This window comes from Cygnus olor, chromosome 11, assembly GCF_009769625.2.
Source record: "Cygnus olor isolate bCygOlo1 chromosome 11, bCygOlo1.pri.v2, whole genome shotgun sequence".
Taxonomy (NCBI): Eukaryota; Metazoa; Chordata; class Aves; order Anseriformes; family Anatidae; genus Cygnus; species Cygnus olor.
Genome location: NC_049179.1, coordinates 19,271,811 through 19,285,673, shown reverse-complemented (window position 1 = coordinate 19,285,673; position 13,863 = coordinate 19,271,811). Strand labels below are relative to the sequence as shown.

Here is a 13,863-nt window from a genome sequence, read left to right as displayed (position 1 = left end):
GAGGCTGCCACCTAGGAATCCAGGCAGAAAATGGAGATGCTGACAGCCAGCTCCTACTTTTATGCTAATTGCTAATCATCTGCTTTGTTCGCTATAATGCAGCAAGGATTGTGTTCATGTTGTGAGCCGTGTAGCCATTTCACTCCGTGGAAGTGTTCCCCGGTAGTGCCCCATGGGCGAATGGGGGGGATGCTGAATGCCTGGGTGTGAGTTTGCCAGCTCGTGAAAGCCAGAAATTCTTGGAAGAACAAAAGCAATCAGCACGGCCCAGGGATGGCGCAGTTTCAGGCAGCCGCTCACTACAGGAGCGGTGTCCTGGCTGCTTTGAGCCGTGAAGGGGCATCTGTGGGACGCTCGGTCCGCTCGTGTACGTGAGGTGCAGCAGGAAAAGGATGATGTTCAGAATTCTTGTGATGTTTTTTACTCTGGCTACCAAACCTCTGTGAAGAGCAAGTGCTGAGGCTGATCGTAGCAGACTGTGCGTGTGAAGGCACTTGTACAATTGGGGATGTCTGGAAAGCTGTGCGTGTACCTAATTGTTTGCTGCTATACAGTTGGTTTGTATCAGCAAAGCCCTGTTGGCCTGGTGTCCTAGAAGCTGATCCTCTGTTGTAAAGGCTCCAGTGCTGCGGATGGGTCTGTACCTGCTGCTTTTTGAGAACCACCGGTTGGATGGCTCAAAGGTTTCTTGGTGCCACTCTGCTGTGCTTACCAGCTCCTGCACACGACTTGTCTGTAGGAGAAAAAGCAGGGATAAAAGGGCTTTGATTGACGGATAGCTCAGGCAAGATATCCTATCTCACGCTTTTCCTTTTGTTCTCTCAGGTTTATAACTCTTCCAAACGGTGTCCTCCAAATCGTGGACGTGCAGGAGAGCGATGCTGGGGCTTACCACTGCGTGGCGAGCAACGCTGCCCGGAAGCGCTACAGCAACGACGCGGTCCTCAGAGTCCTGAAAGGTAAGGGGCAGAGCGTGCTGGCCTGGGCCACGCAGCTGCTGTGTGATGGAGAGCTGAGCTGACACGTCGGTGAGAATCTCTCCTGCCCCGGTGGGTCTGCATGGGGCAGCGTTTGGCCAAAACTTGCAGAGAAGGCGTTTTAATAAGGATTTTCTCTTTGCTGTGATGGGGTGAGCAGGGCTGGGAGGTGTTGCCACCTGGGGGTTGCAGCTGGCTGCTCTGGCCAGCCCCAGGACCAGGCAGCCAACAGTAATAAAGGGTCTGTTTCTCTCTGCGCCCAGGGATTTTCTTCTGCAGGTGGATTGTAACAGCAGTTATGTGCTAGGGCTGTTAGAAAGGGTCAGGCACCCTGCCTGCACCTCGGGGAGGCGCAGTGGTGGTGTGATCTAATCTCCAGGGGCCTCGGATGGCAAGGCAAGCAATGGCATGGACAGAGGAAGATGCGTGCCAAGCTAATGAGAAGCAGAGGATGGAGTAATTAGCAGGGCTGTGTCTACCCCAGGTCACATAGCAGGGTCCAGAGGAGCTTCAGCACACAGACACCCGCCTAGCACGCTGCGTCTGCCTCGCTGGCTCTCTGCCGGGCTGGGGGGCAGGCTCCAGGGATCTTCCTGCTATTTGAGAGCACTCTCAGCTGGGCTTTCTGCTGCTGACGCAGATGGAGCAGGGCTTTGCATGCGAGCTGTCCTTTGCCTCCCGATCCGGGCCTCAGCCTCGGAGTGCATTTTTCTCTGTAAACCAAGAGCGCGGTGGGCAAGTTGGGGCACGAGAAGGTAGCTGAGAGCGAGTGTGAGTGCAGCGGGGGTCTCCAGACGCTGGCATCCTTCCCAGCACGCCTGGCTGCCTCCCCGGTGGTGTAATCCCCTTCTGCAAGCGGCAAAACCCCCGGGTCTGGCTGAGCTGTCCCTTCCCTTGGGACACTGCCCCCCTGCCCCGTCCGCCTCCTGGTCCTGCAGACCCCGGTGTATTTTCTAGGCACATTTAACCTCGAATGCTCTGAAACGCTTCCCAGCCCCTTTTGTCTTTGTTCGGGGTTGTATTGCTTGGCGTGCTGCTGCCAGCGTGTTTTCCCAGAGACGCCTTTGCTCTTCATCCATCAGCAGGGAATGTAATTAACGGGGGCCTGAGAACACACCTCTGATCAACGGATTGTGTCGTGGAGGTAATCTGTGTGGAATCTGCTGAGAATTTGTGAGCAGTTGAACGCTCGGTATCCAACTGGCAGCCTCTGCCAGATCCTCCGTGTGCTTAACGAAGCTCTGAGGCAAGGGGAGGGCTTGCTCCAGAGGCAGCTCCCGTGTTGGGTCTGGTTTGCTATTGATAAGTAATATTGATCAGGCTACAAAGGTGAATATGCCGTCCTTGGCATAATAACTTGTTCTGCATAATTGTATCTTGTACTCTGCAGTGTTTAATCTGCTTTGCAAATGGAGGCGATGGAAGAGGTTAAATGGGAAGCGTTCCTTCTGGAGCACCAGCCGGCCGAGCAGATTTCTGCCTGGAGTTCTCGCCCAAATCTCGCTTCTGCAGCACCACACCACCCGCTGGCTGCAAAAACAAATATGCGAGGTTGAGTTTTTCACCAGATTGAGCTGATCGTGATGAAAAACATGCCTGTTAAATCTCTGGGGATTTTTATAATTGGGGAAAAGTATCCCTGAGACAGATGGGAAACTGCAGTGACCTGTGTAGGCCACACACTCCTCAACGAGTGACTGACGTGGTATTGATCCTTTTTTTTGTTTTAGCACTTCACTATCAGAGGCACGTTTTTGGATGCCTGGACTGGCTCGAGGAGTCTTACTCCCTGGTCAGAAGCAGCTGGCAGTACTTGGAGTGAACTGGTCGGGCAGAAATCCTTTGCTGGTTAGAGGACAGAGAAGAAAAGGAAAGGGAGGAAAAAAAAAAACACAAAAGCCTGTGATACAGCTGTTCAGTATTGCTTGAGTTGCTCGTTTGGATGTTTCAGAGGCCAAACTCCTTTGTGTCTGCAGGAAGGAGCAGCTAAGCATGCTGCTGGCTAGTGAGCCGTTGATTTTGGGGTAAGAGGGGTCCAGTCTTTGAAGGAAGGGGTTTGTGCCATGGGAGCTAGAGGCTCCTTACCACCTGCACCTGCAGCTTTGGTGTCAGCACTGGGCAGTCCCGATGGACTTTGGGTCGTGCTGGTGTAATGCAAACACTGCCGCTGGCACCGGGCTGCCGGCTCGCAGGCCTGGGAACACCTCGTGCTCGTGCCTCTGCCAGCCAGTGCTGGATTTGAACTGGCTGTGCACAGCAAAAGAATTCATTTCCCTAAAACTCTTCTTCAGCTGCCCTTTCTCTCCCTCACCTTCCCCCTCACTCCAGATATGATGGCTGGGGGTTGTTCCATCTCCCTTATTAAAGGCCTTTACCCAGGAGAGACGGCAATTAGCACGACCCCTTTCTGCCATACTTGCACGGCCTAAAAAAACAGCCTAAAACCCCAAAATGTCCCTTCCCGTGCCGCCGTGACTTGCCCTGGCGCGGGGAGCAGCCCGGATTGTGCGTCAGCGGCCAGACGCGCGCTGGCCGCGCGCAGGCAGGGCAGAGCGAGGGCTGCGAGCCCTGCAGATGTTTCGGCTGTGCAGACTTCATGGTGCAAATTTCCAGACGTTCCCCGGGGAAGCGGCGTTTTGAGCGGGAGGGGAGGAGAGCAGGCGGAGGGCGGGATTCAGTCGCGCAGCCCCGAAACGGAGCCCGCCGGAGAAACAGAAGCGGAGGGAGGGCTTGGATTTTCCCCCCGTGGATCTCCGCTGCTCCCTGGCAGGCGGAGCACCGAGCACATCTGGCAACGCCGCCCCTCACCTGCACAGATGATGGATGAACGCCGCAGCCCTGCTGCGAGCGCTGCCAAGAAGGGCATTAGGAGCTGGCTGCAGGGCGCCTTTCCCAGGCGCTGTCGGTGCGTGCTGCCTCTGCTTGGGGTCAGCTCCTGCGGGGCTGCGTCTTGTTTCTTGCAGCTCCTTTCTCAGGAAGCAGGCTCCGGAGCCCTGCTCTGGGCTCATAGATAAAAAGTTAATTTCACAGGGAAATGCTAAGTCTTGCCTTCTCAAGGAAGGACGGCAGAAAGGTTTGGGCACCACAGTGTTGTGTGTGAGATCATCAATTTCAGATCATAACGGAGTTTGACTGGGCTGGGGGAAGTACAGAGATTAAAACAAGACCATCCATTTTGAGGTCTTGACCCCACAGCCCCATCCTGTAGAGTTCAGTGGTTGTCTCCCTTCGCATTTAAGGGTGGTCGTTGCAGAAGAGTTACAGCGAGGTCCTGGGAGCCAGGGCGCTCGGGTTTCTCCTTTCCTTCCTGACAGTGTGCCACTGGGAGAATCAGTTCCTTAACTTTTCGATTTCCACCTCTATAAGTACAGATGAACAGGCTTGGAGCAGCGACGTGTCAGTCTGGAGGCAGTACGGGCCTTTGGTGCAGGAGGTCAGTGTGCTCAGGTGAGAGGAGGATGTGGATATGGACCTGATTGAGTGTTTTTTTTTTCTTTCTTGTGTTCTCTGCACTCTGTTCTTGATTTGTGCGCGCAGAGTAACCCTAGCTGCGATGTCGGTGGCGTGTCATGCTGGTACGTGGGTAAAACCTTTGCTCCAGGCCAGGCTGGCAAGAATCGGACACAGCAGCCTGCCTCCAGCGCTGACACAAGGTCTCTGCGGGGGTGTTACTGTGGTGGTCCCACAGGCACGCTCCGCATGGTCCTGTGCCTGTCCTGGAGTAGCTGCAGGATCGGGGAGCGCAGAGCAGCGCCCTGCACGCGCACACAGCCGGGCTGGGGTCTGGGCTGAGCACGCCACCAAAGAGTCCTCCAGCAGATGAGCACGTCCCCCGTGAGCTGGGATTTAGTGCCGTGCTATTAGAGGTGACGCCGCGAGATTGCCGTTGGCAGAATGTCATTTACGCTGACAGCCATAGCAGCGTGCTGCAGCAGCGTCCCAGCAAATGTATTTCTCAGTCAAATATTCGTATGAGATACGATAACAGGGACGGAGCTGGGAGGCAGCTGAAACACCTTTGCGTTTTCTGTTCTTTTGGTGTTTGTACGGCCGTGGCTGAGGTCCCAAGGGAGAGCCAGGCTCTGGGTGCTTCCTGCTCCCGGGGGCTGCAGGAGAACGCAGCCCGTGGATGGGACCAGCCCTGGGGAGGGCCGGGGAGGTGCTGATGAAGTGAGCAGCACTCGCAGTTGGCCACCACCTCTCAGGAACAGACGTGCTGTTACCACAAGTGGATTTTCAGTCCCCGCATGTGCGAACGACGTGCTGGATGCTGGCTTGGCTCTCAGCCTGAGCCCTGCCGACACGCGCCGCGCTCCCTTCGCCGCTCTGGATGCGGACGCCGGGACGGGGCAGCTTGGCTTCGGGTCGGTGCCGCTCTGCTCTGACCTCCCAACCACAGCCGGGCATCGATCCTGTGGTGCTGCTGATGCTGGAGAAGGGCAGCGTTGACCAGAGCAGGGTGGTTTTCCTCCAGCAGGGAGAGCATCTGCAGCGGTCCGGGCACAAGAGGCTGCTCTGGGAGACAAGGGGGTCGCGGAAACTTGTAGGGAGAAAACACCTTTACTGTGAGTTGCTGGTTTAACTGGCACCCTGGTTTTCTTCTCCCTCTGCTCTTGACATCCCAAATGCTCACGCACGAGGACTCTCTTCGCACGTGTTTCCTGGGCAGCAGGTAGCTGAAGCTGCCCACATAACGCATCTGCTGGGTTGGGGAAAGCACTCCCCATTCTTCCTTTGTGGTAGGTGATGCTCAGCCAACCGTAGTAAGTGTGATTTCGAAGGATGGCGAAGTGACGGAGGAATTACACAGTGTTTCTAGCTTAATAAGTAAATCTTTAAAGCCAGAAGTGACCTTCTGCCTAGAACGGACTGTAAACGTTCGTTCTGTCTCCCTTTTACTGAGCCTAGCAAAGCCAGGGACTTCAAGCGGGCATGGAACAGGACTGAGACCCCAGCTTTTTGATGAAACTCGTGAAGGGCTGGCGCAGACACCCATCAGACACCCCTCCAAACACACACGGCTCGTTCCTTGCTGGAGTCAGTCCGGGGCCAGCATGCATCACACCGTGCGCATCGCCGAGGGAGAACAACTCGGAGCTGGAGTGTCAGCAGCCTGTTCCCGGGAGCTGGAGGGGGAATTTCAGCTCAGCTGTCTGTGAAGTTCTGCAGGGCTATGATACGCCGCGCTCCTGACAGCTCTAGCAGCCCGCGGTGACAGAGGGTTTGATTTTAAATAATAAATAAATAAAACCCAGAGCCCTCACTTCCCATTAAACAGAACAGCTGAACCAAAGTGAGTGGCAACAGAGGTGTCAAGGATAATCGAGCAGAACAGGGGATGTAAGGCAGGGAAGAGGTGAGCTGTTCCCAGGTCCCCAGGGGCAGCTGGTCTCTCCCACGCACACCGACAGCTGCTTGCAGGGTTTGGGGTTTGCCAGCAGGGTTTGGGGTTTGCCAGGCTCCTGTGCTACAGGCACTGCCTCTGGAGGGCCGGCTGGATTTGGGGATGGCTCGCAGTCCTCCGCTGCTCTCCACCTGCATCTCCTAACAACCCAGATCGACGGCGCTTCTGAGGCTTTTTGAAACAAGAGCTGGTGTTTGGTAAGGCTCTGACTGAAGCAGGATTTTCGCCGCAGGCTTCACTCAGCTCTCGTCCGGGAGCCTTTTGGTGCTGGCCTACCCCTGTGGCGTGTCGGCGCTGCAGGGATCCCAGCTGGCCTCTCCCGGGGCATGTTAAACAGGCCGTGCCTGCCTGCCGAGCCGGGGCCGCAGCTCACAGCAGCGATAACAATCAGGTCGGCAGCTTGCAAGGGGCTGCGGGACAGCAAGGCTGCTGCGGTTGGCTTCCTGATGGCACTTGTTAATTATTAATCGCCTGCGTTGCAGCAGAGCCTCAGTGGCTCTCTGAGGTCGAGGGCTAGCGGTGCCCCGCGGCGCTTGCAGCATCCCAGCAGCTGGAGTGAAGACATCCAGGCTCCGGAGCCGCAGCAAAGCTCACGGTCCTGTTCCTTTAGACGTAGGGGGTACATAAGGGGGAAGTTTGTCTCCGTCCCGCTGGTATCAGCAGGCCCGGTGGTGCTGAGGCACAGGATTGGGGTGAGTCAGCCTCGAAAGCAGGGGCTGTGAGCCTCGTTTAGATACCAGGGATCACTGGGGACGCAGCTGGGAGTTTCCCTTCACTGGGATCTGCTCTGTGCCCAGTGCAGCAGAGGGGCAATGCCACATGAATTGTGCATAAAAGTGAGAAGCAGGAGAAGAGAAGGATGGGGTGAGGGGACGGGAGGTTACTGAATGCTGTCCTCAGGCACAGCCTGGTTGGGAATCTCTGCAGCGCTTTAAGAAAGTGTCCAACCGGAGTGGTCTGACACAATGTGTGGCTATTGCTAACGATCTTTCCCCGTGGAAAGCCAGCTTTCCTCCCAGACTTTTCCTAGAAAAACAGATTTGCATTGTCCCGAGTTAATGCAGATGCATCCATCTGCTTTTAGTTCTTCCCTCCAAGTTGGCAGCCTCCCTTTGCTGCCAGACTGTGTTACTGCAGGCTCCCAGTGTTGTGTGTTCGAAGCATCACTCGTAGGGAGCGTTCTGCATCCCTGGCATCGGGGAGACCCCACCACGAGGTGGCTTCCTCTACCGTTTCTCTTTTCGGCCCAGGGCCCCCAGCCGGTTCCCCCTCCGCTGTCGCTGGAGGTACGGATTACACGAATTACAAACAGATCTGATGTTGCAAGTGGATCTGAATTGCAAATAGAGCTGATGAAATAGGTGTCAGCCCCTGTGAAATGTCAGCCTCTGAGCCCAAGCAGGAAATTACTGGAGTGAAATGGCTCCGGGCGCCGAGATGAGCGGAGGTGGCTGAGTAAGGAGGGGTTTCAGGGCTTGGGGTGCGTGAGCGAGCCAGAAAGGGCTTCTGTTGACCATGTCTCTATCTCAATTCTGTAGAAAAGGTAGCAGTATATTTGCCTGCCTTACAGCTTGCTTTTTTTTCTTTCTTATTTTTTTTTTCCGGAGAGATTTCTCCGGCAGCATCCTGGAAGTTGGATGTACTGGCCTGGAGAAATCCCCCGGGCAAGTGTTTGGCTGGTGTCGGGATGCGTGAGCGAGTCCAGCCCATGCTCCGCCTCAGCTCTTCTGCCCCGTGCTCGGTGCAGGGGTGACCTCTCAAACCCAGGAGTGGCAGTGCCTGCAGCATTGTCCAGGCAGGTGCACACAACCAAGTCTTTTTTTGCCCGTGCACTATCCTGAGGGCAGGTCTGAGAGCCAAAATGCGGAGACGGGCTGCCTTGCTAGCACGGAGCAGCGGTCAGCTAACTAACCCTCCTCGTGAGCACCTCGTATGTGGGGAAAGGAGCCACGGGACAGCCTTTGTGTCCTGCGCTCCTCTCCAAAGACCCCCTTTCCCAGTTTAATTACAAATAGAGTTATGATTAAAGAAATGTGGGAGCCCTCAATCCCAGAGGCTGGTGAGCTTATGCCCCCCTGGCCCTTTGGGGCTATATGTTTGGGTTTCAGGGCAGGTCAGGACGGGGCTGCTCTGCCTTTCTCCAAGGTGCTTCAGGTACATCAGGTACCTGCTCCTTGCTTCTCATCCTCTGTAGGTTAAATCCTGCTCTGAGTGCCTTTCTCAGTCGGGAATTGAGAAATTTCTCACTCTCACCGATCTATGAAAAAGCACAAAGAGCTGTTCAAAGCTTATACATAATAGTTTTTACCTACAATAGTGACGTTACCAATGGCATTTGAATGTGGTGCTGGTAGGTTGCTGTGCCTTGGGCTTGCATTTCCCATTGCCTCTGCCATGTCCCAGCTTTGGTTCTGTCTTCTGCCTCCCAGAAGCTCCCTGCGATGCATCTTCACGCTGCTGGAGGTTCAGACGTACGGTCCTGAGGTCTCCAACCTTGACCCCAGCAGAAAAGCAGAAGGGCCCCGGTTCCCGTAGGGCAGCTGGGGCTGCGTGGCCGCGGCTGTCGGCGCGGCGCCTCCTGTTTATTGAGCCTGGCTCCCGCTCGGGGCGCTGCGAACGCTCGCTGGGGAAGCGAGCAGGAATCCGTCGTGAAGTCTGGCTGGCTCCGGGCCCTCCTGGCGTAACGAAGAGCAGTTCCAACTGCGTGTACGCAAACACAGAGCCAATGTTGACAGCTTTACGGGAGCTGGAGCGGTGGGCAAAGCACGCTCAGGCTGCTTTGCAGCAGGGCTCAACGTTCCCTGGATGTGTAAAACTCCGTACCCCGAAGGATAGGGGGCAAAACCTGGGGTGGGGGGAGAGCCCCCTTAAAATCCCAGGCCGTTCCTGGAAAGCTGCCACTGCTCAGCCTCTTCCTGGGCTTCTGGTTACACCCAGTCCGGGGTGTCAGCTTGTGGCTGAGCTAGTGCATTAAGGGATTTAATTTCTGGGCTGAAAGCTGTCAGCTGTATAAAGAAGTTGAGGGGAATGAAAGAGGACTGCCTGATGGCCCCTCTGCCTGTCTGGACTGGGATCCATGTGCTCCCTTGGCTTCCAGACAAGGGGCGAGGAGCTGGGGGAAGCATTGAACAGACTGTTTGTCCCAGCCAAGCGAAAAGCAGTTCCTGGAGCAGCTCCTCCTGCCGCACTCAGCTAGTGACGTGCTCCAAGGAGAGACCCCAGAGGCCGTGGCAGGTGCGAGGAGGGTGTCCGGTGGTGAATGAACACTCCTTGTCCAAACTCATTAATCTCTTATGTTTTTTAAATCAAAGAAGCGTATTTTTGTCTATTAAATTCTCCATTTTGCATATTGTAGGCTGTACGTTTCATGCCTGCTGTTAGAAGGAATGCTGCACTGTGCGTTTGGGGATCTGTTTGCTGACTTTTTGTTGGGGATTTTGTGATAGTAGCTTGAGAATACAACGGCTGTATGTGGAGGTCTCTTAATAGCTCTAAGAATGTGATTAGACTTCTGTGTTTTAATCATTTATGCGTGTTTCTTTGTGTGATGTTTAAGAAGATAAATTCTGTGTAGCTGCTCTGCTACAGCACTGACTTGAGGAAGACAGGCTCCATCCCTCTTCCAAAATGCAGACGCTCAGATTTTCAATTAAACTTTTGCATTGACAAATGCATAACTGTTTACAAGATGTTTTGAGGAGGTGAGGTAAAAAGACAATACGAAACTGATTTACTGGGCTCATTTACGTTATTGGGCAGGAAAAAAACAGCTATGCCAATACAGTGTCACTTGTGCAATAAAAACCAAATTCCTTTTCAGCTGCTCTTCCAGGTTGGACTCGTGTCTCACTCTGCAGCTCCTGAAAAGGGAAAGGAAGGAACATTTCTGATGGTGGAGGCTATGGGCACTGGTGCTGCCGGATTGCAGTGGGGAAACTGCAGTCTCAGTACCCAAGGGTGGTTAGTGCTGGAGTTTCTGTTGTCTCTGCGAGCCTCTGAGACACACATCTAAAAGCTCCTGCAAGGCTTGTTTGTGAACCAGAGGCTGATCTTCTGCAGAGGAGGTGTTTTCAGTGCAGAGAACATCAAAGCAGTAACGAATATTTGGTGAATTGAGCCTGTAAGCTTGTAACCAAAGGTTACCCCTCTCTGGCTTCAGTGATGAAGGAAAGCAACTTGGATTCAGATAGCCACAGGGATTGGCATAGCAAAAGGGCAGGAGGGAGTTAAGAGAGAAGCTAACAGCAATTTTTGGAAAGGGTGCATGGTTGTGAGAGCTGCTTTTGGGGAAAAGAGGTAACATTTGACTTGTGACACTTTGGGGAGGCCAGAATTTTTGGGTGTCTAACATCTCAAGTCACTTCTGGAAACCACTGGGGCTGATCCTTTGGCTGATTCACTTCCTTGTTTTCAAGCTGTGCATCACTGTGCTCAGATGAAGACAGCTACAGAAGAAGAAATGCTTGCTGCTAAGCGTGCTCGGTTTTGAGACCTGACATTGTTTGTATTGCCCCAAAGCAGATGTGCCAGCATCTTACGATCCAGTTAGGCAAGCATCCTGCCTCGACATTTTGCCTGCTAGAATCTCCTGTTCCGAGTAGAAGTAGAAATAAATCATCGATAAATTTCCAGGACGGTGTAAACAGAGGACAAAGGCAGGTGCGGAGGATGTTTTTTCTCTTCTGTGGCTGCTGTCAGCTTTCTCCCTGCACGATCCAGGAGGTCTGTGAGTTGTGTAAGAGAAGGGAGGGAGTTAGGGAGTGGGAGTAGGACGAGCTCAGCAAACAGAGCACCTGCATTTTTGAAGGTGTGTGCTTTGCAATGGGTAATTTGCTCCTTTATTGTCTGCAGAATAACAGCAGTGACAGCATTGACTTTCTCTAATGAACAGCTGCTTGGTGCTAGAATCTATTCCCGGAGGAGACTCGCAGGGATGAATAAGGTTTCATGCTCCTCCTCTGGAGAGGGTGAGAAAGTTCTCAGAACAGAAGATTGTTGCTTGATTGTTGGATATCTCCAAATCTTGAGCTGCCGACAGCTGAGAGCTGAACGTGTCGCCATGCAAGTCATGTTGAACCTCCAGCAGTTCTGCCGAGGCAGGGTGTTTATGGAATCAAGAGAGAGGTGTTAGTTCCCATCCAAGAAGTCATCCTCTTGTCACTGCAAATGACCGTTGCAAATGGGCTGAACAAAACCCCTTTTCCTCCTGTTGCACTGCCTGAATTCTTAGCTGATACTCCGAGCTAGCAGGAGCTGGGGGGGAGAGGGTGGCTGAGGAATTATGGATGTGTTAGAGGCAGGCCCAAGTTGTAAACTCTTGGAGTTTGAAGTCACTCACGTATGTTATAACTCAAGCTAAAACTTCAAATAAACATTTTGCGCTTCGTCCCAAGCAGCTCCCCACGGTGCCTCCCTTCACATCCCCGTGCAGTTTCCCTCCTTTGTGAACCTATACAGGATTTTCTTACAGGTTAGGCAGCTCGTGGGCGGAGATGTGCTGGGCATGCTCACGATTGCTGTCTGTTCCCTGTGCTCCCCTTGCTACCTCTCTCTGATTTTTATACTACGTCTGCTGATGAGTGAGTGATTTGTGGTGTTTCCTCAGGGCCTGTCTCCACCTGGCCCTGGAGCCCATTTGGCCTGACTTTCCTGACTCGTGGTAGGAGGGGAGAAAAATGCATAAACATTGAGAAATCGACTGGAGTGAGTCATTCATAAACAGTAAAAACTGGGAGAATATTTTTGAAATATTTCTTGCTATCATCAGTATCATCATCTTGTCTCTTGTGCTGGGCCTGCAGCCTTGCAGTCTATCTGTGCAGATGAACAGAGCCTTCATTTCAAATTGGTCCAGTGCCCAGGAGATTTCCCTCAGTCTCAGTACCCCCTTCAGAGCCATCCCAGAGCAGCGTTTTGCACCCTACAGACAGTTTCTGGTAAAAGAGAGTAAAATTGGTCCAACTGATTCAGAAGGGCAAAAACTCTGCAAAGGCAGCAGTGACGGTGACGGAGTTTTTATCTGAATTCATGGGTCATGCCTTGGGCTGGGCAAAGCTTTTGCCTGGGGCAGTTTTGCTCCTTGGAGAGACAAAAGAAAGAGGGGGTTACGGGGGAGAGGAATCTCAAAACCCAAGTTTAAAATAGCAGCACTGTGGAAAGCTTTTAGTGCTCCAGACTGGACGGCATGGTGCAGATGTGTTTGGTGACCTATTTTGTTCAGGCAGTGAAAGATGTCTTGGAAACTGCAGCTCTTTTTTCCTTTGGTTCTAACAACATTCCCTCTTGACCTGAAATTATTTCAGTGGCAGTGGAGGCAAAAACTAGAGTTGGTTTTGCTCTGATGTTTGTCAGACTGCACTGAGCGGAGGTTTTCCTGGTTAGCCGAGTCTGTTCTTGGGAACTCTTCAAGCCAAACCAAAGCCAGTTTGTAGCAGTTAACCTGAGCTCCATCCTGTCTGACTGGCCTGTTGAGAAAGCAAGGGAAAAATGTGCTCCTCCAAAGAGGAGCTTGACTTGTAGGCTTGCTCTGCAGCCCCACAGTGAAATATGGAGCTGGAGAGAACTGCTCGTGGGTGCAAGAGGTATGCAGGGCATTCAGCCATGCACACACCGAGGAATGTACTGAGGAAAAAAGCAGAACTGTTTAATTTTTTAATACAATTTCAGTAACAATCAGTGACAAACAGACCTGGCATCTGAGCGAATACGTTTTTCCCTATAGTTTTTCAAGGCTGAGACCGGAGTTTTGGCCGAGGGGAGCAGAAGGGATGCTTGAGCTGCAGATCCCTGTGACTGTTGCCCGCCTTAGTTGTCAGAGCCACTGAGACTTGCTGTGCGCCTTGGGTTTGGCTGCCAGGAAGCCCCAGTATCAGCCCTCTTTCTACCTTCCAGAGCATGGAGCTGAGGAGCAGCCAGTCGTGAGCCCTGGGGCTCTTACCGGTGGCTTGCCTGCGGCTAGTGGCGCTTGGGACCTTTTCAGAGTGAGGGAGGCTTTGGGCAGCTCGTCAGCTCCCTCTCCCAGTGACCGACGGCCCTACGTGGCTGTTGAGGGACTGAGGGACGTGATGCCGGGTGTAGGAAAGGTGTGTTCGCGTGAAATTCCTGCAGCCTCTTCCATGCTTGTGCCAGGCACGCCTGGGGGCTGCCCGCCTGGCTGACACAGAGGAGTGCAAAGGGTCGGGGAGCTCGCTCTCTTCCTCTAAAAACGGTAGAGAAAGCTGCTTGGAAGTCTGGCGAGGGATGTATTGCCATCTGGCTGGTGCTATTTTGTCATTCTAGGCATTTTTTCCCTAGCACCATGCAGAAAAAGATAGCATTGTGCACACAGGAGTGTTGCAGCTGGGTCCTGCCCAAGGGGTACGTGGACAGACAGCGATGCCCTGCCCAAAATCCTGGCTCAAAAGCTCCTTCCCCTTGTTCTCATTCATCTGCTGTATGGGGAAGAGCAAGGGCAGAGGCGTGCTGCTAATTTAAGAGACCGCA

At 53.4% G+C, this 13,863-nt stretch overlaps 1 protein-coding gene across 3 annotated transcripts in view; it reads left to right on the top strand.

Moving 5' to 3' along the window:
- Positions 1-13,863, top strand: part of IGDCC4 (immunoglobulin superfamily DCC subclass member 4) — an 87,986-nt gene that overhangs the window by 44,005 nt on the left and 30,118 nt on the right. For all 3 annotated transcript variants that reach the window (XM_040569916.1, XM_040569917.1, XM_040569918.1), the window contains exon 4: positions 826-959. In XM_040569916.1, the coding sequence (XP_040425850.1) occupies positions 826-959 (134 nt within the window). The remainder of the gene's footprint in view (positions 1-825; positions 960-13,863) is intronic.